General features: G+C 35.2%; 2 protein-coding genes across 2 annotated transcripts; one reads left to right on the forward strand and one right to left on the reverse strand.

Annotated features, from left to right (window-relative positions):
- Positions 1-421: 421 nt before the first annotated feature.
- LOC116163821 (acetylcholine receptor subunit beta-like 2) lies at positions 422-2,472 on the reverse strand. The gene is made up of 3 exons (XM_031477952.1): positions 2,312-2,472; positions 2,008-2,188; positions 422-586 (listed from the first exon to the last, which is right to left on the reverse strand). Exons 1-3 carry the CDS (start codon positions 2,470-2,472, stop codon positions 422-424), a joined length of 507 nt encoding a protein of 168 aa, XP_031333812.1.
- Positions 2,473-5,493: 3,021 nt separating this feature from the next.
- Positions 5,494-20,224, forward strand: LOC116163565 (acetylcholine receptor subunit beta-like 2; the record flags this gene model as incomplete). Its single annotated transcript, XM_031477565.1, is given in 8 exon segments — positions 5,494-5,603; positions 5,727-5,907; positions 7,329-7,485; positions 11,919-12,222; positions 19,308-19,463; positions 19,557-19,663; positions 19,714-19,826; positions 19,906-20,224. Coding segments are annotated over 8 exon segments (1,338 nt in total), but the record flags the coding sequence as incomplete, so codon positions are not given.
- Positions 20,225-26,045: the final 5,821 nt, after the last annotated feature.

The raw sequence follows: 26,045 nt of genomic DNA on the forward strand, positions 1-26,045 counted from the left end.
AGCGTGCGTCGGTAGTCGACTAGTCGTAGTCTATCCTAGTTATGTAACGTAGGTTCATTAAACGTATTACCCGTGGCTCGTTATCTTGATCACTTGATCCGATCCTCTAACATTTGAGTAGTACACCGTTTATTAATTATATTAGTGGGGCGTATCGAACTCGATTTAACACAGTAACGCACCGCACAGCATGAAGAAAAATAGAGCAAAATTGTAGGTAATGCATAATGTGGAGAGTGAATATTGATGTGTCAACAGCAGCTATGACAAAATGTTTTCGGTTTTTAAATTTCTATTATATACAACTGGCGCAGGAGCTGACTAAATGTATCTCGGTAAAGTTTTTCATTTCCTACGTCACTATACGATCCTTCTATCAAAGTTTAGAGCTTTTATTTAGATAAAAATATATGAGAATGGTTTATCTACCTGAATATGGTTCCGAACAGCAAGGATAATATTCCTCATTTCTCGTTGCTGGAACGGCCAATAAATCCCATTCTACGGAAAGATAAAATTCGGATAAGTCTATTCCCACTTTTACTATATTTGATCCTGGCACTTGATCCATATGCTTGAGGTCAACCTGAATAGAAAACACACAGATTTTTTTATGTTGTAATAAAAAAGATGACAACGAATAAGAAAATTTGTAAGTACGATATTGGGTTTTCCATTTTGTTTGTTTGACATAAAATATACGGTCTTACAAGAGTAGGTAATTTGACTTTTCTCACTCCGATAACTTTTTTCCTTTCACGTTCACTTTTATAACTCTATGTGGCTTAGCAATATAATAAACGAAAGCTAATAAAGGGGTTATATACTTTCTTTATTATTTTACGACGTATTAAGGGTGAGGAATGTCTGGGGAGGAGGTATTTTTATCCGATAAAAGCAGTAATTTCGCTTTTTATGAACTTAATCATTTTCCTGAAATCACGGAGTTATTGTTACAAAGAAATAGAAGAATTAAAGGAAAACACGGTGACTATAGGTATGTATATAAATTATGTGGCTTTGGGTTATGAAAAATTGAAGGTTTCAAGGAGAAGTGGTCCAGAAGCAGAACTGTCGATTTGCATTAGTGTATAGGTAGGTACTACACGCAATTTCACATTTAATATAATCTCATAATAATTCCGTCATTGCATATTAATGTTACATCTGAATGAGGAATAAGCTTGTTTGTGTGATACGTCGAACCCTCATCAAGCAAACTAAACAAGAGCAAAACAGAAACCAGGCATCTCAAGATAAATTGGTGACAAGTTTAATCTTTAAGTGTTGCATTTCGTAATCTGGGCGAATTTCGTGTGAAAATTTAATGTCGAAACTTAAATATTCCGACCGCATGATTTCCAAAACGTCAAACTAAGCGTGAGAATGGTGAAATCAAAATAGAGATTCGGCTATAATTTATAGTGAAAATGTCCAATTAACACAAAAATCAAAAAAACTTCTGTGAACCACATTTAGGTACATTTAACTTTCTGCGTTTTAGATTTAAAAATTATTACTAACACCCTTGGTTTTATTTTTATCGCATCTTTCTCACAACCAATAGAGCAAATATCTCAGTGTACATTTTATGAGTCTGTTCGAGGTTCAACACTGAGGGACGTAGAAAATTTTGTTAGAAAGTCCCCTTGTCTGTGCTGCGAAGGTGCGTTCCATTTTCGTTACAACGCAAATTCAAATTCAAATTACTTTATTCGCCCAGTCGATTACAATTTTGTAATATAATATAAGACATGTCAAACAATTAAACCCTAACCCTATATCTGAATGAGAAGGTATAAAATCAACATTTTTTCTTCCTTTGTGGATATTTCAGCATTTACCAATAATATTGAACTCAAAATATCTCAAAATAAAGTTTTGACGGCCATTTGTTAACAGACTCAAATTATCTGTAGAAAATGTTATGTTGTCCATCCTAAATAAAACAAAATAAAATACATCACAGGGCTGAATGTCTTGTTAATTATCACTTAACATATTTACCTGATATCCGTTATAGGTCCAGGATCCAAACTTCATCAAACAGCTCTGTTCGTCAAAAGGAAAATATTGCACATTGATTTCGCACGATGATTTATAAATAGAGGGTGGTTTCCACACCACTTCCCCTGTGTATGATAAAACAGCTTTAGTCATAAGCGTAACTTCGTAATTTCCATCAGCGCTGTAAAGAAAATTGTAATGTTATGATAGTAAGTAAGCTGTGGTTATAATGTAGGTAATTACCTACTTCTGCGGTAGATTGTATAGCACACAACTTTTGGCGCACTCAGTAAAAGTAACTTACTTGTTGAAAAGAACGATATCTGGAAGCCAAATGTGTTCGGATGGAACGTAGAGTTGCTCCACGCCCCCGTACTCTTCTGGGTCCCACCTTAATTTGTAATCTACCCATTTCTGAAAGAGGTAAAGGAACATTACATCGTAATAGCACTGATCTTTGGACATGTATAAATTAAAAAATCCAATAGTGAAGAATTTAGACCGGGAGGCAGCGTACATACTAACTGAACCATGAACTAACTTAATATTCGCCAACGCAGGCTGAAAGTACGTTGAAAACTAGTAATCAAGTCCCCGTCTCTAGCCGTAAGTGGCAGCATTAATTTGGGGCGGTGCTGAATGTGTGTCTTCTTTAGGTGATCAACTAAATTACTAAACTATAAGGGTCACGGAAACATTTATATCAAGTAACACCATTTTTCCAATAGTTTTCGAATATGCTATGGCAGCGATTTCAAGTGCAGCGTTGGTGGCGACAGACGCCCTTCAATGTAGGGAAAAACACTCGTGAACTAAACCATGAGGACCGTATAACAATTATACATAAAAAAGTTCCTCTTTTTGTCACTACTTAAAATGTATCCTGGCAGACGATATTTTAAGTGTAGCTTTAACAGTGGCAGAAATTTAGGTATAGTAAATCCCAGCGAGTGCGAGCGTGTGAGAGATAAGTGCACGGGAGCATAACGAACAGAGATAGCGATAGGATACTGACTACTGAGATCCTTCAAACCATTTGATTCTAAACTTCTCATTCACATAGTTCCACTCACTTCAATCAGACGGATTGTAGAAGGTCAGACATTTTTCGGTGGCATTCACCCAAATTGCCATGAACTAAACCATGAGGACCATTTCCACTTTGGCCTATTAGAGTATGCTAAAATCGATCGTCTGCCGCCTCAGATCATATGACGGTACTTCTTGCGGTGCCAATTTTAAATGATTGTTTTTTGAGAAAATAAGTTATACCTACACCAAATGAAAACGATGATAATAGCTCTTAAAAAATATTTTTAAAAATCGCGAACTTTTGATAACTTCGTAAAAAAACAATTCTTAGTGGGTTTTTCACGAACTGCCTACAGATATAACTAGGTTACGGTTGGATGAATGAAACTGATTTTTACAGACTAATGGTAGGTACTGCCAATGACTTGACGGTGTTTCTTTTTTCAATTTTTTCTCTAATTATAAGATTATCTTATTACCTTATCATTAGAGAAAACATTTAAACAAGTTAAAAAGTAATCGTAAACGATTTACATAAAGCGCATTTCCACTTGCATTCATTAATTAATTATTTAATTTATGTGTCCCCTTCTCTTTAATCATCTAGCATGAAGGTACACTGCCTTATAACCGAACTGTTTACTAAGCTATTACGGTTTTTAAAAAATGCGTTTTATCTGCACAAGATTTGTGCCAATTTATGCTTGTTATTTGAATGTATGCATGTTTTGTTGAATGAAAAAACTGTTCGGCATTGTTCTTAAATCACAGAGTGTACACACCAAATTTCTGGAAGGTCTAATCATTCTTTCCCACTTAGAATTACAGTTGGAATTTCTGTCTCACTTTTTAAAAGGTACATATTGTCATTAATGCCATCTTATTTATTATGGTTACTGGGAAAAAATTTAAAAAGAAACACATTTTGGGACTTGGAAAATGAAAAATGTGTCCAATAGGTATTTTCGCACGATTAGAGCGTTGTGTGCGGGTGCACCATCCTGTTGAAACCAACAGTTTCCAACTATTGATTTTTTTGTGCCGTACCTATATATGTATTCGTAATTGTTTTGGTTCATTTCTTTCTTCTACAATGGACATCCCAAGGACAGTGTTTCTTTTTAGCGCATTTCCACAAAAATAAAAAAATGCGCTATTGTGGCCACGCATTTTTTAAAAACCGTAATAGCTTAGTAAACAGTTCGGTTATAAGGCAGTGTACCTTCATGCTAGATGATTAAAGAGAAGGGGACACATAAATTAAATAATTAATTAATTAATGCAAGTGGAAATGCGCTTTATGTAAATCGTTTACGATTACTTTTTAACTTGTTTAAATGTTTTCTCTAATGATAAGGTAATAAGATAATCTTATAATTAGAGAAAAAATTGAAAAAAGAAACACCGTCAAGTCATTGGCAGTACCTACCATTAGTCTGTAAAAATCAGTTTCATTCATCCAACCGTAACCTAGTTATATCTGTAGGCAGTTCGTGAAAAACCCACTAAGAATTGTTTTTTTACGAAGTTATCAAAAGTTCGCGATTTTTAAAAATATTTTTTAAGAGCTATTATCATCGTTTTCATTTGGTGTAGGTATAACTTATTTTCTCAAAAAACAATCATTTAAAATTGGCACCGCAAGAAGTACCGTCATATGATCTGAGGCGGCAGACGATCGATTTTAGCATACTCTAATAGGCCAAAGTGGAAATGGTCCTCATGGTTTAGTTCATGGCAATTTGGGTGAATGCCACCGAAAAATGTCTGACCTTCTACAATCCGTCTGATTGAAGTGAGTGGAACTATGTGAATGAGAAGTTTAGAATCAAATGGTTTGAAGGATCTCAGTAGTCAGTATCCTATCGCTATCTCTGTTCGTTATGCTCCCGTGCACTTATCTCTCACACGCTCGCACTCGCTGGGATTTACTATACCTAAATTTCTGCCACTGTTAAAGCTACACTTAAAATATCGTCTGCCAGGATACATTTTAAGTAGTGACAAAAAGAGGAACTTTTTTATGTATAATTGTTATACGGTCCTCATGGTTTAGTTCACGAGTGTTTTTCCCTACATTGAAGGGCGTCTGTCGCCACCAACGCTGCACTTGAAATCGCTGCCATAGCATATTCGAAAACTATTGGAAAAATGGTGTTACTTGATATAAATGTTTCCGTGACCCTTATAGTTTAGTAATTTAGTTGATCACCTAAAGAAGACACACATTCAGCACCGCCCCAAATTAATGCTGCCACTTACGGCTAGAGACGGGGACTTGATTACTAGTTTTCAACGTACTTTCAGCCTGCGTTGGCGAATATTAAGTTAGTTCATGGTTCAGTTAGTATGTACGCTGCCTCCCGGTCTAAATTCTTCACTATTGGATTTTTTAATTTATACATGTCCAAAGATCAGTGCTATTACGATGTAATGTTCCTTTACCTCTTTCAGAAATGGGTAGATTACAAATTAAGGTGGGACCCAGAAGAGTACGGGGGCGTGGAGCAACTCTACGTTCCATCCGAACACATTTGGCTTCCAGATATCGTTCTTTTCAACAAGTAAGTTACTTTTACTGAGTGCGCCAAAAGTTGTGTGCTATACAATCTACCGCAGAAGTAGGTAATTACCTACATTATAACCACAGCTTACTTACTATCATAACATTACAATTTTCTTTACAGCGCTGATGGAAATTACGAAGTTACGCTTATGACTAAAGCTGTTTTATCATACACAGGGGAAGTGGTGTGGAAACCACCCTCTATTTATAAATCATCGTGCGAAATCAATGTGCAATATTTTCCTTTTGACGAACAGAGCTGTTTGATGAAGTTTGGATCCTGGACCTATAACGGATATCAGGTAAATATGTTAAGTGATAATTAACAAGACATTCAGCCCTGTGATGTATTTTATTTTGTTTTATTTAGGATGGACAACATAACATTTTCTACAGATAATTTGAGTCTGTTAACAAATGGCCGTCAAAACTTTATTTTGAGATATTTTGAGTTCAATATTATTGGTAAATGCTGAAATATCCACAAAGGAAGAAAAAATGTTGATTTTATACCTTCTCATTCAGATATAGGGTTAGGGTTTAATTGTTTGACATGTCTTATATTATATTACAAAATTGTAATCGACTGGGCGAATAAAGTAATTTGAATTTGAATTTGCGTTGTAACGAAAATGGAACGCACCTTCGCAGCACAGACAAGGGGACTTTCTAACAAAATTTTCTACGTCCCTCAGTGTTGAACCTCGAACAGACTCATAAAATGTACACTGAGATATTTGCTCTATTGGTTGTGAGAAAGATGCGATAAAAATAAAACCAAGGGTGTTAGTAATAATTTTTAAATCTAAAACGCAGAAAGTTAAATGTACCTAAATGTGGTTCACAGAAGTTTTTTTGATTTTTGTGTTAATTGGACATTTTCACTATAAATTATAGCCGAATCTCTATTTTGATTTCACCATTCTCACGCTTAGTTTGACGTTTTGGAAATCATGCGGTCGGAATATTTAAGTTTCGACATTAAATTTTCACACGAAATTCGCCCAGATTACGAAATGCAACACTTAAAGATTAAACTTGTCACCAATTTATCTTGAGATGCCTGGTTTCTGTTTTGCTCTTGTTTAGTTTGCTTGATGAGGGTTCGACGTATCACACAAACAAGCTTATTCCTCATTCAGATGTAACATTAATATGCAATGACGGAATTATTATGAGATTATATTAAATGTGAAATTGCGTGTAGTACCTACCTATACACTAATGCAAATCGACAGTTCTGCTTCTGGACCACTTCTCCTTGAAACCTTCAATTTTTCATAACCCAAAGCCACATAATTTATATACCTACCTATAGTCACCGTGTTTTCCTTTAATTCTTCTATTTCTTTGTAACAATAACTCCGTGATTTCAGGAAAATGATTAAGTTCATAAAAAGCGAAATTACTGCTTTTATCGGATAAAAATACCTCCTCCCCAGACATTCCTCACCCTTAATACGTCGTAAAATAATAAAGAAAGTATATAACCCCTTTATTAGCTTTCGTTTATTATATTGCTAAGCCACATAGAGTTATAAAAGTGAACGTGAAAGGAAAAAAGTTATCGGAGTGAGAAAAGTCAAATTACCTACTCTTGTAAGACCGTATATTTTATGTCAAACAAACAAAATGGAAAACCCAATATCGTACTTACAAATTTTCTTATTCGTTGTCATCTTTTTTATTACAACATAAAAAAATCTGTGTGTTTTCTATTCAGGTTGACCTCAAGCATATGGATCAAGTGCCAGGATCAAATATAGTAAAAGTGGGAATAGACTTATCCGAATTTTATCTTTCCGTAGAATGGGATTTATTGGCCGTTCCAGCAACGAGAAATGAGGAATATTATCCTTGCTGTTCGGAACCATATTCAGGTAGATAAACCATTCTCATATATTTTTATCTAAATAAAAGCTCTAAACTTTGATAGAAGGATCGTATAGTGACGTAGGAAATGAAAAACTTTACCGAGATACATTTAGTCAGCTCCTGCGCCAGTTGTATATAATAGAAATTTAAAAACCGAAAACATTTTGTCATAGCTGCTGTTGACACATCAATATTCACTCTCCACATTATGCATTACCTACAATTTTGCTCTATTTTTCTTCATGCTGTGCGGTGCGTTACTGTGTTAAATCGAGTTCGATACGCCCCACTAATATAATTAATAAACGGTGTACTACTCAAACCAGTATCTCTAGTATTTTTTTCATTGATATGCTTGAACAAAATTCGTTCGTCCATTTTTAATCAGTTTACTATATAAATCAGGAAAAGTTAGCAAAAGGGCTTGAAGACATCAAATTTGTATTGAAGAGGGACTAAGTTCAAATTTACTCCCCACCCATCCCCTTGATAAATTTATGTGGCAGGATAGGTCGTTGATGCAAAGCTAATTCAATTCCCGAATAAAATACAATATTAATTAATAATATACTTGTCATTTTTATTAGAGATGCGCGCACTGGTTGTCGCAAAATCACTTATACCAAATAAACTACAAGATTTCGCAATTGATCCTTGTATTTCGTATTAACATGATTCAAGGATTAACATAGGCTAGTTAAAGGTCTAGTTCTAACTTCTAACCCGTCGTAATACAGGAGCATATTGTAAACAGTAACTCTGCGAGACAAAGACGTTCAAACCTCTTTTAGGGAGACCAATCTTACAACAAAGTGATATAGTGGGATTTTCCTTAGTTTGCGCACATGTCATAGGTATATTATGACGTTATCACTAAGTATGTTTACATAGCATCATGCAATCAATGATACCCATTACATCAACGACTTCTATCGACCAATTACTAAAAACATGTTTCGGTAGTTATTTCTAACAGGCTGTCTATTTCGTGATCTTTCACTAACGAGGTGGACATTACTATTTGGACGTAAAGGAAAAATAAAAAAAAATTATTTTAATTGTTTTTTCGTAATAACAACACCCACACTACTTGAGAAGCGACTGCAATCTTGAGTTATCCCATACTCACGAGCAGAGTCACCGTTACTTTCATACCAAAACGGCAGACGTTTCTGCGGCACTTTCGAAACTGTGTAGCAGTCAGTGTTAAAATTGGGGTTTTATATACACAAATGGAAAAGGAAATTGAACCAAAAGTCGCATTTTGTGCGTAAGACGAGAACATATAAAATATATTGCGGACACAACCAGGCGTTGTTGGGTAAACCCTCAGGACAAAAGTCCACACGAACTAAATTAACAAAGACAATAAAAGCAAAATAAAATCCACAAAACATTCCAAATTGTGTGACAATAAAAATCAGGTCACGAATTTCAAGATTTTAGGTACGTTTTATTCTAGGTTTTATTTTTTTCAAAAACATCAACGTGCATCCTTCCAGTTGGTTGGTCCTATTTTCGTCCTGGTAAAAATCGAACCTCAACCTTTTTGCCGAAGACGCGTTCGTTTCGGATCTCTCCATGAATTATAAAACACTGCAGGGGCCTTTCTTAAGCCATTCGACAATGGGGCAAGCTACGACCCAGGTAATTGTTTATAAATACCTTGATTGTTTATGCACTAGGAGTTCTCGATGTGCTTTCGTGGATGATTCAATGCGAAGTGGTCTGGATCTGCCACCAGAACTTGGATGTAGTTGCACGCGCACGGTCTGACCAAAATTTAAGCGTGGCTTCTCGTTGATCCGATGTGGGAATGAAATTGACTTCCTAGGTGGGCACGGCGCGTAGCTCTTTAATCGGCTTTTGTAAATTTTACTTCCATACTGAATAGATGTATTTAAACGAACTCTCCTTGCGATTAGTTTATCCTAATGACTCATTCCGAATATACATACGTAAAGCAGTATTTATGATCCTATTCTATAACACGTGAAATAAAATTGCATTTCTAGCCGCGCTGTTACTTTATATTGCTAATTCCCTTTTAGCTTCCTCACGGTTAAATAACATCTCAATTCTGGTCATGATAAATAAAACTATTATAACTTCCTTTCAATGCTAAGACACAGACATTCTTACTTTACCACCTTAAATATAGCCTATGAATCCTTATCATTTTAAAAATCCCTATACAAATTTCCGTGCATACTGATAGAAGATATGACCAGACGAGGCGAAGAGATATACCCAACAGTAAAATACCGATCATCCGCACCGAGTTGACAGTCCCGACATGTCACGGGCATGAGGGGCATTATTTTCTCAAGAACATAAAGGGGTTTACGGTGTTGTAGTTCATACCAGGCGCATATTAGATTATTACTGGTCTTGTGTATTAACAAATGTGTCTTAAAATTGGGATTGGTAACAAAATCACACCGGTCACATTTTAAATCATTGGCAGGGCCATGTCTTCACAATTGTTAGATCTTAAGATGTGCTTTGAGACTGAGTTTATGTTTGGTGGCGAAAGCGCACTGGAACAGTTTAAATCTTTGTTTATCTTGTATGTTAATAAATGTGTTTTATAATTAGATTTATCATTGGTTGCATAGTTACACTGGACACATTTGAAATTCTTGGTAGTCTCGTGTGTTAAAATACTGTTGCGGGTATGCGGTGTTCTACTTGTTCTACTACAGTGCAATGTAGGTATATCTCTGTGGTAAATATGTTGGCGCAGATGCTGCTTATTGAAAAAGGGAGACTATATCTATGTATACACTGTGTCCAAGATAAGGATGTCTACCATGGGGATCTCCGCAACCATAGAAAATACGACGATGGTGAAATTAGGGAAAAGTTGCGCAATTACACAATTGCACTGTGTATATGTGTACCTGTACTCTATAACGTGCAATAAAGGGGATATGACCTTGGTAGTCGAACCCTATATTTAAAAATTAGAACAATTAGAAAACCAAAAAATTCCGATTACGTCCGAAGATATGCCAGAAAATCGAAAGTTTCTGGGTTTTTTTAATGCTATTTGAAGAGATACCAAAAGAATAGAAAACCGTTTTTGAGCCACATATACAAGACACCGATGGGAGATTTTCAATTTCGCAGAAATCATCAACTTTATTCTTTTATATGGACCGTAGAAAAAATACATACTGTATTGAAGAACATTTTTTATTACGAATTCAACGATATGTGTTACACACAAGAAAAACGAAAGTTGGAAACTGTAGGTTTCAACAGTATGGTGCACACGCGCATAACGCTCTAATCGTGCCAGAATAATCCGACAAATGTCCTAGAAAATGAAAAAGTTATCCCATAGGTATGCTTGCACGATTAGAGAGTTGTGCGTGAGTGTACAATTGTACAGAATTTTGCTTTTCGGGAAATCGGTACACGAAGAAAGATTGTTTTTAAATAAGACCTAATATACCTAATTTTATCGCCCAGTTACATCCAGGGGCGGACTGGGTACTTACGGGTCAGGTGGAATTGCAAAGGTTACGGGCCATTAAAGTATTAGTGTAATGAAAATAGGGGGGGGGGGGGAGCTCTACGGTGCACACAAAAATATTTTTTGCATCATTTTAAAGTACTTATTCCTTTCTCGAAAATCAATTAGAATATAGTTTTTTTTTAATTGCAGCTGATAATTAAAAATAACAAAATATACATAATCCAAACGAGGCGCGTCGCCTATAATTATGTTCCAGCACTTTCAAAATACGACAAAAAATGATAAATTCATTGGAAAACACTTAAATAAAAACAGAATTTTTTAATGAACAACATATAACATCAACTCCAATGAGAGAAGCGTGTTAATAATTTATTAATAGTGCAAGAAACTAAATACAGCACATACTTATAAATTTCCAATGGGTCATTATGACCTACAGGCCAGGTGGCAATCGCCACACGCCCCCCCCCCCCCGGGCCAGTCCGCATCTACAAAATATAATACTGGAAAGCAGGAGAAGGATTTCGTCTTAATAAACACGGATCATTGAACAAACAGAATCCAAACAAAAGCCCCTTTAATAAAACCATGTAAGTAGTAAGTACACATATACCGATTCCCTCGGCACCTATGATGTAATTCAAATTAATTATCTAAGTGTACCTAATGTAATATTATAGGTATATCTGAATTATACGTGTGAATTATATGTGACAGTAGGTACAATAAATGAGGCGGTGGTGGCACATAACAAAATTAGATCTATGTCTATGAACAACAAAGAAGTGATCTATCTCACGGTCTATTTGTTGATTCACTCAGTAAGTTTGAAATAGAAGTTATAAGTGAAATATAGCAAGCGTTTGTTCAGGACCGAAATTTCTATTATGGCTAACATTAGCACATACGGTTGCAGAAACTTTGTAATTATACCTGATGTATTTGTTGCAGATATTACATTCAAAATAACAATGAGAAGGAAAACCCTGTTTTATACGGTGAATTTAATCATTCCATGCGTTGGGATAACATTCCTAACGGTGTTAGTATTTTACCTACCGTCGGACTCTGGAGAGAAGGTGACGCTTTGCGTTTCAATTTTGATATCGCTTACCGTATTTTTTCTTCTGCTCGCCGAAATTATACCTCCGACGTCTTTGGCAGTGCCGCTTCTTGGCAAATACCTGCTTTATACCATGATTATCGTGACATCTTCTATATGGGTGACGGTCTGCGTGCTAAATGTTCATTTTAGGTAAGTAATCATAATCACGAATACCCACGGCAGGAAATTATATTAGATTTCCTGCAGACTATGTTTTTAAATCATAAAGACGATCGAATTCATTCGTAATGTGATGAAAATATGCTTATAATAACCAGTTTAATGGATGGATAGCCTTCATGTTTGCGATTTAATTAATACTATTTTCACTTTATATTCAAACGAGCTCTAACAAATTACTTTTAACGGCAGATTGCGTGATTCTGTTTTATTTATTCTGCTATGAAGAATTGATTTTATAATTGTAGATAGATAATGGGTGGAGGAGTTACTTGATTTTAGTTGAATTTGTAGGATGATCATTTATTTGGAGGGAACAATAACCAAGTACTTAAAAATTATAGTAATTTTAATTGAATTTTAGGACGTACCTACAAAATATATACAGGGTGTCCCTAAAAGGTCTGTACAATGCGTTACCAGGGGTTCTTGGTATCAAAATAGGACGATTTAACCCAACTTACCTCTATCCAAAAGTGCCTCGGTAAGGCGCTATCTACCGCCAAAGATTTAAAAAAAAAATCGTTATTTTTATTTTATCGGAAAATGGTTTTGCCGATTAAAATGAAATTCGGGATGTGAATGTCTAATGTAAAAAGGGTCTTTGTGATATCATCGTTTTGATTGTAGTTGCTATGTAGGTGGTAAAATACTGACCATCCACATCTGAAGAGGTCTAAAACTTTTTAACTACTATTTTGACGGTTCTGAATTTTTAGACACTGATAGACAGTTTACTTGCAAGCATTTTTTGTCTCTTGATGAATATCGCTATCTGTGATGGTTTACGAAAAAAAAAAAATTTAGGCATGATGAATGGCATGCACCATACATGCGATTGTTCCTAAAAAAATCAGAAGATGGCTGTGAAACCTTAGAGTGGCGTAACGTTTGTTTGTTGTTTCTTAAACTTGAACAATTTACGTTTTGCTTGAAGACTTAAAATTTCATTGTTAAAATTGTAATATGGCCTTTAAATACAGTAACGCAGAGTTAACTGATATGCTATTAGTGTTTGGATACTGTCGTGGAAATGGTCGCCAATGCGTTAGGGAGTATACTCACAGGTTTCCAAATCGTCATAGCCTACTTCTTGCTTGCACTTATGGTTTTTGAGGAACAATCGCATGTATGGTGCATGCCATTCATCATGCCTAAATTTTTTTATTTTTCGTAAACCATCACAGATAGCGATATTCATCAAGAGACAAAAAATGCTTGCAAGTACAATCAAAACGGTGATATCACAAAGACCCTTTTTACATTAGACATTCACATCCCGAATTTCATTTTAATCGGCAAAACCATTTTCCGATAAAATAAAAATAACGATTTTTTTTTAAATCTTTGGCGGTAGATAGCGCCTTACCGAAGCACTTTTGGATAGAGGTAAGTTGGGTTAAATCGTCCTATTTTGATACCAAGAACCCATGGTAGCGCGTTGTACAGACCTTTTAGGGACACCCTGTATAAGAATATGGGTGGGAACTTAAATCTGAGGGGTATAATATAATTAACCCCATTCTGACAACCAGATACCCGCACTTTCATAAAATATAACTGCAATTTGTTTTAGTTCGTCTAAAACAGGTTGTTTGTATTATATTTTTAATTTCCAAATCCAAAAATGTCTACAGAGCAATAACAATAATTACTTTTTGGATGTAAAACGTGGCGGTGTTCCTTGCAAAAAAATTAAGTGGCATGCTTGCTCAATTGTATGATTGTAGTGGAAAAGTGTCTGTTAATAAATACACTTCACATGACACACAAAAAGATGATCATAGCACAGCGATGAACACCTCTATAAGTTATTAAATTTATTACTTATTGAGAAAAATCAAAATAAATCATTTTCAGAAGATTCAGTTCGAGCATGCACAAGAAGATGTCTACTTACGCGAGTTGAAGTGAATAAAAGCATTGCTTGAAAGAGGGGCGTGCAACGTCATACATTTTTTCTCCTTGTGCCTTTAATTATAAAGATATATTCAAACTATACCCCTCGTTGGATTCGATAAGTTCCGCTATAATTTTTATTAAAAATTTTTTTTAAATTCTGATGTGTCTAAGAGCAATGGCCTCATAAACGATATTTTAAAAAGTTACATTTTGTAAAACACTGTTTAAGCGAATGGCTAACGATTATGTGTGCGTTCTTGCCGTATATGCAATGTAAAATGCGCGGAGAAAAATCCTTATATTTTCATTCCCATTAGAGCTAACGACCAACAAAACGCACCGTTGTAAAGATAATTAAAAAATAGGGATTTTTGAAAAATTCCATTTTTTCCTTTTTTGGGCCGTTTGGACATCGGTATCAACATACGAATTTAGGGGGTTAGTTAGGCCAAACACTACAGAAAAACATCATTAGATGCTTTTTACCTTTCAAAGCTTGACGGGGGAACGAATTGGGCTATCAGAAAACTCTACTACTAGACAATTTTCGTCAAGCATTACGTCAGGCACTCAGTCGAAACCATGGCGATGGCATCCGTCGAACCAAGCCTCCTGAAAAGGCGCGGAGCGTGAGTTCGTTGGATTATTAATTGATGTATATCGCTTTTGTACGGAATTGTGTAAAGTGAAGAACAATAGTTATTTGTACAACTAGTTTTGAAAGTGAGAGGACCACTGGTGCACGTGCATTTCAGGTCTTCTAAATCTGACTTGCAGGAATCACTTCATTCTTTCGAGTAGTACGTCAGGTAGTACTAACCCCAGTAGGTAGTCAAAAGTTTCTTGGTCTATTCTCAAAAAGCTCCCGTAATCTTCTGGTTCTGTATCACGCAGAAAATTGAGTAGGTAGGTGTTCATGAGGGAACCGGTTTCACATTGTGTACCACTACTTGGACCACCGTCGTTTTTCCTTTTATTTTTTTTTCCGCTTGGGGACAACCAGTGTTAAGGCGAGGAAGCCAAAATCTGCTTTCGAAACCATATTGTTCACCACCAAAATCAAACCAACAACCATTTTTTTCAGGATTAATTTCCAAGAAGAGTCACCAACTCCTATTTTGTTTGAAAATATTACGTATTGAAGGTGATAGGTGATCATGTACGAATGTATGAAATGTAATGAAATTAATCTAATCGTACATCACATCCAACGTCATACATATTACTTTGTGAGTCAAAACAAGATCGTATTGCCACTTACCAGTCGTATCTATCTAGCTCCTGATGGTGGTGAACTATAGTCTTGATTCTACCAATATGAAGGCGCACACAAAAAGTGTCTGCTTACGGGCTATACGGCACCGACTGACTATAAGAGCTTGTAACCGCTGAAATGTGCACAGAAGATTCTTGTCACCGAACATCGAAGGCAAGGTAACCTCTAAAGCTAAACTATTTCCAGTAGATACGGGAGCGCCCCAGGGCTCTGTTCTGGGACTCATAGTCTTTCTACTGTAAATTAATGACAGAAAATCATTTGAATCCAAATATTAAATGTATTTTATATCCTGACGACACATCGCTTCTTATTTCTGAAACAAATAGCAAAGAACTCCAAGATAAATGTAACAATTCCCTTATACTCCTACACAAATTGTTCTCAACAAATCGTCTCTGTCTAAATTTAGCAAAAAGGTGTTTCCTACGATTCCATAACCAACAAAATAACAAGTTAAAAAGTACAGACCCACAGACAGACGACAGACAGCAATACAAAATTATAAACGATCTCTAGGATCGTTAATAAACGGCAAAAGTGTAAAATGATGGAACATGTAAAAAAGCGGTTTTTTGGTTTTGGTTTGTTCCAAGCGCCTATGTATCAAGTTTCATTTAAATGCTTCTATAAATAAAATAAGTTGGCACTGCGCATGCGCAAAACCAAATTTTGAAACTGGCGTTAGATTTTCATTTATTCCAAGTGCCTATGTATCAAATTTCATTCCAATACTTTTATAAATAAAAAAGTTTGCAATTCGGTTTATAAATGGTCGAGATGCGAAAAGGGCACTGTGAATTTTGAATCGATTCGACTCAACTTTGGGCATTGCGTATTATATGGCTAAAGCTATGCCCATATTGAATTTCATGCAATTCAGTTAATAACTAACGGAGATGTAAAAGCGATCGGACATTATCTAAACAAAGTTATCGTTCACACGGACAGATAGAGGGACAGACAGACAAAGGAACAGACGGACAGACCAACAGACAGACGACAGACAGCAATACAAAATTATAAACGATCTCTAGGATCGTTAATAAACGGCAAAAGTGTAAAATGATGGAACATGTAAAAAAGCGGTTTTTTGGTTTTTTACAATAACTTTTTTAGCAATAAACGCAAAAAAATTCCTTCCTTGGTGCAAGCCTCGACACCACAACGAACCAAATAGCGAAAAAAGTAGAACAATAGCTCTTAAGAGAAAGGACTAGTAGCGTCTCAACGAACGAACGGACGAACGGACAAAGTGGCCACAATAGCGCATTTGTTTTATGGAAATGCGCTAAAAATAACTTAGATTTGAATATCAAAATAAGCGATGAACTCTTGAATAGGGAAAGCAAAACAAAGGTTCTAGGTCGAGGTATATGTGGACGAATGTTTAAAACTCAGTAGCCTAGGCAGTGCTAACTACACAGCACGGCAGCAATTAATTAATGACTATCACGCATTGGTAGCTTCACCTCTAAGGTATGGTGTGTGTTTTTGGGGAAACTCCACTTAAGCTAACGACGTATTCATTTATCAGAAGAAAATTTTTCGAATTACCTTAAATATCAAACCAAGTCAAACGTGTAGAGATAGATTGAGGGAACGTAAAGTATTAACACTACCACAGATTAAAATACTCACTACCAAGTTAGGTATACATATGTATATGAAGTTAGTAAATTTATAATACCGTAACTCTAAAAGTATAGACAGAAGTGATGTTCACCAACACAACGTAAGAACTGGAAACCGCTATAGAGTCCCCTACAGAAAAACCAGAATAGGTCAAGGGTCACCTTCAACCATAGGGGTAAAAATATTATATCACCTGTCCGAGCATATCACAGTATGCTAAACCGCTCAATCATTGAATTACCATTTATTTAAATTCTTAGCCGAGCGCACCTTTTATAGTTTAAATTTTTTAAATACTCAAAATTGTTAATGTGCTTGTTCTGTAATTTTGTGTTTGACGTATTCTACATAAGGTAACTTATCTGTGAATTAAAAAAATTATTATTATTATTATCAGACAGCCAGATAAAATACAAAGTGATAAGGAATTAACAAAAATTGATGCAATTTCTGCGGTGGCGCGGGAATGTGCATAATGTTTAAAACATCAACATCAGCCACTCGTTTGGCAATAAACTTGAAAAATTATTAGAAAACCAACTAACACTCTGTAAAAGAATTCTACATGAGCAAATATTCTAGGCGCGAATTGTGCTGGAAGCGAATTGTCCGGGAGCGAATTATCTTGGCGCGAATTGTCCGCACACCTTTTTAGCCAAGTTCTAAGATACCATTGTTTGGGGCAACTACTGTAATATAACTTCAGGCGAATAAATTTATTAGTGTATGGCTATTTCCTTAGCTGAGGTGCGTGATACCGATACCAGGCTCGGCTATTCGTATAATCAGCCCATATACCTAACACATTATATTATAATTAAATGACTATAAAGAATTTACCTTATTGTTAGTGATGTCGGAGGCACATTTTTCTCATCTTTTATTATTGTATCGGCCGTTTAAAAAAATACGCGGCAGCGGCACTAAGGCCGATCTTAGCTTTAAAAGTATGCACTTCTTGAGGGGTGAATTTGACATCATTTAAATTCAAGTTGATAGGTACTATTTCCATCGAAGAACGATATCTATGTCCTTTGATTGACGATTACGGTATTCAGCTCACAGAGAGGGATTGCAGGGTAGCAGGTGACAGACAAACCTGGGTTAGATCTGTTTTTTTAATTAAAATTTAAACAGTTTTGCCATTTTGTTTGAAAGTCTCAAATTTCGCCTAAATCTTCAATTTAATTGAATTTCACGACCGGCGTAATATTAAAACTAATTATGAAAAATGTAGTCCAATTTCCATTCTTCTTACATTTTCCACCAAATGCATGTGAATGTGATTTCCGTAAGAAACCATAATGTCCTTTTACACTGAATTATTGTCCATGACACATGACTCTCATATAACATTAGATATTTTATTCTCATTTGTAAAAATTGTTTACAGACTAGTACTTGGCTTGGTCAAACTAACATGAAAAATGGCAGGTATATCTGAACACTTGTTTCACTTTTTCTACGATATGCGCTCGCAAACCTTTACTTCTATTATTGAATTTAGAATCAGCTCCACCACAACCACCTTATAAAGCTCTTCACACTGACGACGTAAACTCCAAAAACCCTGAACCAAAGCGCGAGTGAAAACCCAAACAAACCAACGTGAGTTCAAACTTCAAAACGTCAAATAACTATAATCAAAAACTCAATAATCGCAATGAATCAAATACCGTGAATGTTGAGAGAAATCCCAATAATCTTTTATAAGCACGCCTTATCGCGATCCACCTCCACATTTCGTGAGACGCGTAACTTAAAACATTCGTATTAAACGTATCACATTATTCTCTTATTGAACCTGTTAACTTTTATCACACTTGTCCATTTTACACAAAACCTTAAAAGATTTTAATAAAATGAATAATAAATAAATAAAACCATTATTTGGCATATCCATTCAAATTTCGGATATAGCAACGATCAATAGATATGTAGAGATCGCGATTAAACTGTTTGAGCTTTGATCTGTGGTATCAACGTTTATTTGCAAAAAGAGACGTTTTTTGTGACATCTGCAAAACTCAGGCTAATTTCCTCAGAACAATTACTGAACGTCCATTATTATAGTAATAATAATATCATATTATACAGAGTTGCCACACATTTGATGTTTATAGCGACTGGTGTTTCAAATAAGAACTCGTTTAAATATAGCAAACAATGATTTTTTACTTAATGGTGTTCTAAGTAATGATTTTGGAGTATTAGTACCTAATTAATTTTTTATGCTCTACAGGTCACCATCAACTCATAAAATGTCGCCATGGGTACGAAAACTCTTTCTACAGTTTATGCCACGTTTATTAATTATGCGAAGAACCACATACGTCTTACCAGAATACAACGATAACGTACCACCAAGGGGCTTTAGTGCGACCGATATGGATATACAGTATGTAAACAAGTAGTTCCAATGTTCTATGGTTATGATAGAGCCATTGGTAAATGTTTGAAACATACTAATGGGTTTTCATTTTTATTGTAGATTAAATATGGGCGAACCTTTTACTACGGATTTTAAAATAAGTACGAGTGATCCAAGTTTTTTACTCCCAGACCACGATGATGGGAAAATGAAGGCTCATTCGTCAAGTAATGATATTTCCTATTCAACTCAACATCTACTTAAGTTAGTGTTTTAGTGACTGATACATCGAACGGTACGCCCAAAACCTTATCAGCAGGTGTACTTTCAGCTTTACAGGGAGTTCGATTTATTGCTCAACATATCCGAGATGCCGATAAAGACAATGAGGTAGGTATAGGCACAAATATACGTAAAGAAGTATAGGTATCAACTATTAATACATTTCCTACAATTTAAATTACTGCAGGTCGTCGAGGATTGGAAATTCGTGTCAATGGTGCTGGATAGGTTTTTCTTATGGTTGTACACTCTTGCTTGTATTGGCGGTACAGCAGGAATTATAATGCAGGCTCCCTCACTGTATGATACTCGCACACCTGTTGATCAAGAACTAAGCGAAATTACTATGGATAAAATCTTCCAGAAATTACCACCCTCACATGTTCCTATGGTTTAATTTAGTTACAAACCTTTTATATAATTCGACTACATAGGTACACTGTTGATTTGTTGTTAATGCTGTTGTAACACATTTGGTTGAACTATTAAATAACTGTTAAACCAGACATTCTGTTTGATTTTATTTCTGGTGTTTTGAGAAGAACTTTCCAAGATCCACAAAGAAACCCCCTTTTTAAAAAAAAACCTAGAATTGCGCAATACACTATTAGGCCAATAGTGTTTATTTAAAGCAGTCTATTCAAAGCTAGTGATGCTGGAAAATGCTCTAAAAATCGATGTTGCAATATATTAAGGTATAGTTAAGCGCACATTTAAAAAAATGCATAAGCACGCGCAAGATTTCTGATTCCATTTTAGCATTCAATAATAGTATATTAAGATACAAGTGTATAATCAAGTCTTTAAAGCACGCGCAACGAGTTTAAGGGCACGACGCAAAGCGGAGTGCTTTTAACGTTGCAAGTGCTTTAAAGACCAATTATACACGTGTATCTTATAGTATTTTTTATTATACCTGCAGTATAATTCAAAAATAGGAAATTCAATGACATCATATTGACGTTATACTCGAATACATGTCTAATTAAGTGGGCTGGGTGTTCGTAATTTCACGATTGCCATGGAAATGTCACTTGATGTTTGCTTATAAAAATCGTCGTCTTTGTGAATAAAACGATTTCCGTTGAAAAAGATAATACACCGTCCATTAAATCGCTTGTTGTAAAATCTAAACAAACGTTGGTAGGTGTAAAATCTCAATCCAGTAAAGCCTATTATCAAGCATATGAAAAGTTGTTTCCATGGAAGAATGGGAAGTTACTTACGAATAAAGTCTTAGATGCATCGATAATGCTGGCATATATGAAGGAAATGTCAAAGGTATTTAAATCTTCTATCTTTTGGTGCATTCATTCAAAACTTCACTTATTGCTGGGACTAAAAAGTGGAACAGATTTGGAAGCATACCCTAAATTACGCGCGTTTGTAAAAGCTTCAACCAAAAGATAGGTACAAGCCAAAGAAATGTTCTGCATTTACAGAAAGCGACCTAAGAGGATTTTTTATTTCAGCCTCAGATGACAGTTTCAAAAGTCATACTTGAAGTATCGTTACTTAGCAACTTTAAAGCACGTGTGTTTTAAAGGCCTTTTTTCGCACGCATTTGAGTGTTTAAAACGGAGATTGTGATTCAGGTATAATAAAATAGTTATTTATATAACAAGAGCGCGAAGTTCAATTTCGCGCATTGAGACTGAAGGTATTTTGACGAGGCGAAGTCGAGTTAAAATATCAGTCAAATGCGCGAAATAACTTCGCGCTAGCGTTATATACAATATTTTTTCTACAACTGAACCGATTGTTAATTAAATTTGCTGTTTAAGTTCAACTTTGTCACGTGCGCGAAATACTTTTTTTCACTGTTGACGATTTCGCGCACGTTGGCAAGGGCAACCTTACTTATTAATTAACCGTTTAAAAATCTAGTACTTCGCGCTTCGAAATTCGTCAGAAAATGACAGGTTTTTTGACAGTTGTAGAAAAAATAATTTATTTCATAAGTACGAAAAATGCGAGTAATCCCAGAGCCGAGTTATCCCAAAAGCGAGTAGTCCGGTGCAGAGTTGCGCAGAGCCGAGTCTTCCTGTACGGCTATTTTTATATTAATCCACAAGCTTTTAATGAATGCCTTTTAAAATACGCAAGGCGGCAAGAGGAACTACAACGAGTCTAGGATACGGGATAGTATCCAGTATTACTCGACCGCTTGGTATCCCATTTTACCCTACTACACATATATTTTTCAAAATTTTTACGAAAAAAAAATTGGTGGCTTACACACAATATCACAAAATACTGACAACTATTCACAGAATCATAAAAAATACTCACCGTTATTTAATTTGCTCGTTTAAGGTTAAAAATTCTTGACTAATCACTGATAAAACTAAATAATATAACCTTACTTTTAAAGATTTTCATTTGTCACCCACCACAGAATAACAATTAAACAGAATAACCACCTGGTACATTTAAACGAACGCCATTTGCATCAATTGACATGACCAGCTATCAGATAGCGCTGCTTAATAATGGCCAGTATTCCGTTTTATCCGACTATCCCGTTTTGCTCCTAAAAAGCAATTTCTCTCAGAAGCAAGTGTTTGAATGTGCGTATACACAGTATAAGAGATTATTTCCTTAGTTTGCCACCACTCTGCAAATCCTTGAAGTGTTAATTAAAGAAGACGTGCCTTCTTTTGACCGTACACGTTTTCCATCCATGTAGCACATCACTTGCACACCAACTTTCAACAAGATCGAAATAAATGTCAACTTCTTATACCGCTGTCAAGACTTATTTAGACGTGCAAGATTTTATTGCAGGAATTACTTGCCGGAAAGTTGTCGACTTGCCGGGCTAAGCTCTTCTATCGCCGTGTACATTATGAGAGTTAGTTATTGGGAACTGCTCTCCGACACAAATTTGTAATAGTTTTACTATTCCGTGTAAATTACACAACTCAGAGATACTTGACTCGATTGGGAAAACCATAGCCATAAATCATTAATATTTTATTTAAAAAATAATGAAGAACTAGAACATACAAGTTACAAAAATGTTGTTCCTATTTGCTGCACTATTGAGCATTGTAAAGAAAAGCAAGTATAAAAAATTAAATATATCCAAAAATTTTCCGCCTTTCCGCAGTTTTGCTGGCAAATTCTTTCAATATATCCTCTACTTCTACACTTTTTGTAATTTCTGCATGCACATTCGGCTCTGGGACTACTCGGCTCTGGGATTAATCGGCTCTAGGATAACTCGGCTCTGGGATTAATCGGCTCTAGGATAACTCGGCTCTAGGATAACTCGGCTCTGGGACTACTCGGCTCTGGGATTACTCGGCTCTAGGATAACTCGGCTCTGGGACTAACGCCCCCCGGTGAGTTACTTAGCTAATTGGCGAGGATCGCGGTTCAGCGGTCGCGGTATTTGTTTACATGACCCTTGAGCGCAGAAGAGGACCAGCTATGCCAACCCTTATGCGTAGATTACAGAAGGACGTTCTTAAAGAAAGCTGAGTTTACAGTAGATTTGTCGCATCTCAATAATGAGTTCTGACCAACAATTAGGACCCATTTAATTAATGATTTCCCTTGTTGTTCTTTAAAAATACCCTCACTGTATAATTTTGTTTTATTTTAATTTTATTTTTATTTTTGTTTGTTTTATTTTTATTTTAATTTTATTTACATTTTATTTTTATTTTAATTTTATTTACATTTTATTTTTATTTTCATTTTATTTCTTTTATTTTATCTTTATTTTCTTCAATTTTATTATTTTATTTTATTTTTATTTTTGTTTATTTTATTTTTATTTTATTTTCATTTTATATTTATTTTCTTTATTTTATTTTTTCTTGTTTTTCTTTTTTTCTTTTTATTTTATTCAATTTTTATTTTTATTTTGGTTTTATTTTATTTTTATTTTATTAATTTTTTTTATTTTAATTTAATTTTAGTTTATTTTTATTTTTACTTTATTTTTATTTTATTTTAATTTAATTTTAGTTTTTTTTCCTTTTTCTATTTTTATTTTATTTATAATAATAATATAATAATAATATGATATATTGTGCTACTGTGTGTTTACACTTACACTTGTCGTACATAATTGTAAACTAACACAAAAACATTTAGGTTTACATTCATAGAATAAAAAGAAACTAAAGACATTTACAGTTATTCACAAACTCATCAAACGTATAAAAAGCTTTCGACAATAAAAAAAAGTCCTAATTTTGTTTTTAAACTTGGGCAACGGTAATTGTTTTATGTGTGGGGGCAAACAGTTATATAAAAATTTCGACTGGTACAAAATACCATCTTGCGATTTGCGTAGCCTACAAAATTCAGCGCGTATGTGATTTTTGTTCCTAGTGTCATGTTGGTGTATTTCATGTTGCAGTATGTTCTGAGATTTAATACGTTTAGTATAACTGTGTTATATTATGGTATAACATACGGCTTCTAAAATATAAATGCACGGGACAGTCAGGATTTGTAGTTTAACAAACGTTTTTTGGCAATCTTCTCTATATCCAATGCCTCCTATTAGTAATCTAAAAATACACCGCCAGTGGGAACTGTGGCCCCAAGTAAGGATTGCGTAGGAAATGATGTTTTGAACAAAAGCGTAGTAAGCAGATCGAATTGTATTTAGGGAAGTAATGCTTCGTAGTCGATTTAATAGAAATATTGACCTGTGCAACTTTTTTGTTAAGGTAGCGGTAGGTATTCGGATTTCGTCGGCCGTCCGCCTCTACGTGTGTATTGAAAAGCGATCGTCCGGCCGTGGACTGACAGGCCATGGCCGGCCGCGTATTGGCATTCTGTACTATTATTCAGAGCAGCTCTGGTCTGATTCGCAGTATACTATGGCTTCACGTTAAGAGCAATTTGATAATACATTATATACTGCGATTCAGAGCACCGATATGGTTTACACTTTAGAGTTCTATAAAGCGCGTGGGCCTGAGTCAAATTATACTGCGATATAGCAAATTTATACTGTGATTCAGAAAGAACGTCAGATCGCGCGGGAGAAAATTTTGGTTTTTGATTGTCATACACTTACAAGATGTATGTTTTTATTGTTACCTTTGCAAGAAAAGTATATTTTTTGTTGTTTGTGTGTAATCAAGGTTCTCAAACTGCACTAAAATCGAGACTAGAATGATCTATAAAGAGGTATTGGTTCAAATGTGTAACGAGAATACGTTTTCAATAATCGAATATTTGGAACTAGTAGAACAGGGATTTAAAGCGAAAAAAAAACGGGTGAAGATATTAACAGTGTTTGGTGTGACAAGTGGTTAGCTGATTTTAGTAATAAAACAAACACTAAACCATATCGGTGCTCTGAATCGCAGTATATAATGTATTATCAAATTGCGCATAACGTGAAGCCATAGTATACTGTGAATCAGACCAGAGCTGCTCTGAATAATAGTACAGAATGCCAATACGCTGGCCGGCCGGCAAACTGAACGTGAGTACCTACCATTAGACTTCTGCACTGATGGTTGAAATCTAGTTTAGCATCGATAACACAACCTAGGAAACTAGTTTTTAATTCACTATTGGGAATATTTTTCCTCAATGATAATGGCAAGACATTAGTCTTATCATGATTTAGTTTTAGGGTGGCCAATAACACCCTAAAACTAAATCATGATAAGACACCATACGTCAATAATCTTGATGCACTCTTGAATGGTGTAGTATGCATTTTTAGAGTTCTGATCTGTAGAAATTATCGTTGCATCATCGGCGTACAATATACAGTGTACATTATCGGGTAGACATGCAGGGAGGTCATTAATGTAAGTTAAGAATAGCAGAGGACCAAGAATAGGCCCTTGCGGTACACCACGTTTTATCGGCAATTTGTTGGACACTGAATTATTATAATTGACACATTGGTATCTGTCAATTAGAAAAACTAAAGAAGTGCTTCGAATGCCAAGCCTATAAATGTGCCCAAGCTTCCGTATTAAAATGTTGTGGTCTACACAATCGAAAGCTTTGGACAAATCGACAAACGCGGCAACCGTATGTTGCTTATTCTCGAAACTCTGTAACGCTTTTGACACTAAGTTGTTAATTGCGTCAGAGGTTGATCTATTTTTACGGAAACCATATTGGTGTCGATAAAAGATGTTGTAGTTTTCAAAATGAGTTACCAGTTGTTTATAAAGAATTTTTTCAATTACCTACTAAGCACCGGTAGATTAGAAATCGGTCTGTAATTGTTGATTTCCTATGCATCTAAGCCTTTTTTTAAGTGAGGAATAACTAGAGCAATTTTCAAGGTATCGGGAAAAATACCTGTTTTGATTATCATATTTGCCAGTTTGG

This window comes from Photinus pyralis, unplaced genomic scaffold, assembly GCF_008802855.1.
Source record: "Photinus pyralis isolate 1611_PpyrPB1 unplaced genomic scaffold, Ppyr1.3 Ppyr1.4_LG2, whole genome shotgun sequence".
Taxonomy (NCBI): Eukaryota; Metazoa; Arthropoda; class Insecta; order Coleoptera; family Lampyridae; genus Photinus; species Photinus pyralis.

What these genes read in the sequence shown, in the direction of transcription:
- LOC116163821 (XM_031477952.1), bottom strand. Translation starts at nt 2,472, where the DNA reads ATGTCCAAAGATCAGTGCTATTACGATGTAATGTTCCTTTACCTCTTT. An exon ending in GATATCGTTCTTTTCAACAA is followed by an intron (nt 2,189 to 2,311) that starts GTAAGTTACTTT and finishes TTTTCTTTACAG; the next exon opens with CGCTGATGGAAATTACGAAG. An exon ending in GGACCTATAACGGATATCAG is followed by an intron (nt 587 to 2,007) that starts GTAAATATGTTA and finishes TTTTCTATTCAG; the next exon opens with GTTGACCTCAAGCATATGGA.